This window comes from Tupaia chinensis, unplaced genomic scaffold (assembly GCF_000334495.1).
Source record: "Tupaia chinensis unplaced genomic scaffold, TupChi_1.0 Scaffold000037_22, whole genome shotgun sequence".
NCBI classification, from domain to species: domain Eukaryota; kingdom Metazoa; phylum Chordata; class Mammalia; order Scandentia; family Tupaiidae; genus Tupaia; species Tupaia belangeri.
Window position 1 is genome coordinate 340,886 of NW_006159481.1, and position 2,236 is coordinate 343,121.

The 2,236-nt window shown below is 42.7% G+C and overlaps 1 protein-coding gene across 2 annotated transcripts in view; it reads left to right on the forward strand.

Moving 5' to 3' along the window:
- Positions 1–1,329: 1,329 nt before the first annotated feature.
- Positions 1,330–2,236, forward strand: part of LOC102470206 (secreted phosphoprotein 24-like) — an 18,124-nt gene continuing 17,217 nt past the window's right edge. For both annotated transcript variants that reach the window (XM_006140564.3, XM_006140563.3), the window contains exons 1-2: positions 1,330–1,500; positions 1,595–1,713. In XM_006140564.3, the coding sequence (XP_006140626.1) occupies positions 1,434–1,500; positions 1,595–1,713 (186 nt within the window). In that variant the 5' untranslated portion in view covers positions 1,330–1,433. The remainder of the gene's footprint in view (positions 1,501–1,594; positions 1,714–2,236) is intronic.

Genomic DNA, 2,236 nt, shown 5'->3' on the forward strand with positions numbered 1-2,236 from the left:
CCTGGAGCGGGCCGGGGTGCCAGGCGCTGGCCCAGCGGCCACGCGCAGGCCGGAGGCCACACACCAGCCCCGGAGAGGCAGCGGAACGTGGAGCAGAGCTCCGGCCGTGCAGGCCCGGGGGGGCCCCGCAGGCGGTGCCACCGCGTGCAGGCCCGGGGGGCCCACGCAGGCGTTGCCACCGCGCCCTGCCGCGCAGGGCCTGGGGGTGGGGGTTGCGCAGGCGCCACCTCCATGCCGCGCCACGCTGTGCAGGGCCCAGTTGGGGGGGTCCGCACCGGTGCCGCCACCGTGCTGTGCCGCACAGGGCCCAGGGGCGTGCCACAGTTTTTCAATCCATTAATCTGTTCAGGGGCATTTGGGTTGGTTTCATGTCTTAGCAATTGTGAATTGTGTCACAATAAACAGCAATGTGCAAGCACTTTTCTGACTAAAAATTCTTCTTTTCTTTGGGTAGATACCAAGGAGTGGGATTGCTGGATCATATGGTAGTTCTATTTGTAGATTTTTGAGGAATCTCCAAATTGTTCTCCACAGTGGCTGAACTAATTTACATTCCCACCAGCAGTGTAAGAGAGTTCCCCTTTTACCACACCCTAGCCAACACTTACCATTTTTTTTTGTTTTTATTTTTTAATCTTAGACATTCTGACTGGGGTTAGGTGGTATCTCATTGTTGTTTTGATCTGCATTTCCCTTATGATGAGGGATGTTGAGCATTTTTTCATAAGCCCTTTGGCTATTTGTATGTCAACTTTAGAGAGTGTTCTTTTCAACTCATTCTCCCATTTTTTATTAGGGTTGATCATTTTTTCTCACAAAAGCTGCTTGAGTTCCCTGTGTATTCTGGTTATAAGTCGTTTATATGATGCATAATTAAAAAAAATTTTCCATTCTCAGGTTTGTTGATTCACACTAATTACCGTGTCTTTTGCCATGCAGAAACTTCTTAGTCTGATGTAATCCCACTTGTCTATTTCAGGGATTCTCGACTGTGTTTTGAGGGTCTTATTTAAGAAGTGTGCATATTTCCCTATGAGATCATTAGGACTAAAGAACTAAAAAGGCAAAAGTTGTATATGAACCATTTTGTTGAGCGTAGATAATATATCCTTTCTCTAAAGAAGTAAAGCAAAAGAGAAAGAATAGGAGCATATATGGAATCCTGAGCTTCTTGATGCATTTGGTGGTGGGTTAAAGGCCTCTGGTTAACTCTAAACTTCACAAATATTCTCAAACTGGAACCTTTCCATTGGAACTGCCAGCAATAAATGTTGACCCTGCGACCAAATGTCTCTGTTTAATTACTGGCTACCACAATCAGAAAACACAGATAAGTCCTATTTATAAAGACAGATACTCTCAGGAAAACTGCTGCTCCTAAACCTCTAGAGAGACAATCGCATTTACTCTGAACTAAAATTGTTGTTCCCAGGATGGAGAAGATGTTAATGATCTTCATGATTATGTTTGCTCTTGGAATCAAGTACTGGTCTTGCACAGGTAAGACCCTCAACAACCCAGTCACTTCAATCTTTTAATGATAGAAGCACCTTGTGTGGAGCCTCACTGAGGCTCCATGTGCTTGTGTGTTCAGGGTTGCCACGGTATGCGGATCCCCTCGTGGATAAAGCCTTCAATGCCTCTGTCAAAGCAGCAAATTTCAGGATACCAAGTCCATTTCTCTTTCGGCCATACAGAAGTTCACTGACAATTGTAAGTGCCCAGGGGTGTCTTCTCGACTCCTCTTCATACTGTTATCATCTGTCAGTTTGTTGGATACACTTTAAACATTTTTTTAGTACATAATATACTAGCTAATCAATATCTTTGTTTTCAAAAATTCATCCTCATTAACTTATGAGACATAATGTCTATATTTGAAATTTTATTTTATTTTATACATTTAATCACTATGTATACTATAAATCACATAGTTTGTAAATTGAATTTACCCAACATGAAAACACTTTACACCAGTCTAGTTAAGGATACAAAACACATTATCATCAACATATAATCCATTACTGTGTCCTGTAAATGCCTTTCCTCTATATTTCCCTTACTAATTTCTTTCCATACACACTCCACTTTCTCCCACCCTCTTACCAAATTGTCTCCAGTATTCATAACAATTTTCAAAGTTCTATGTCCTGTAATCTTTCCATTTCCACCATAGAGTGTGTACAGTTGGTATATAGTAAGTAGAGACATACAGTGTCTCTCTTTCATAGCCTGG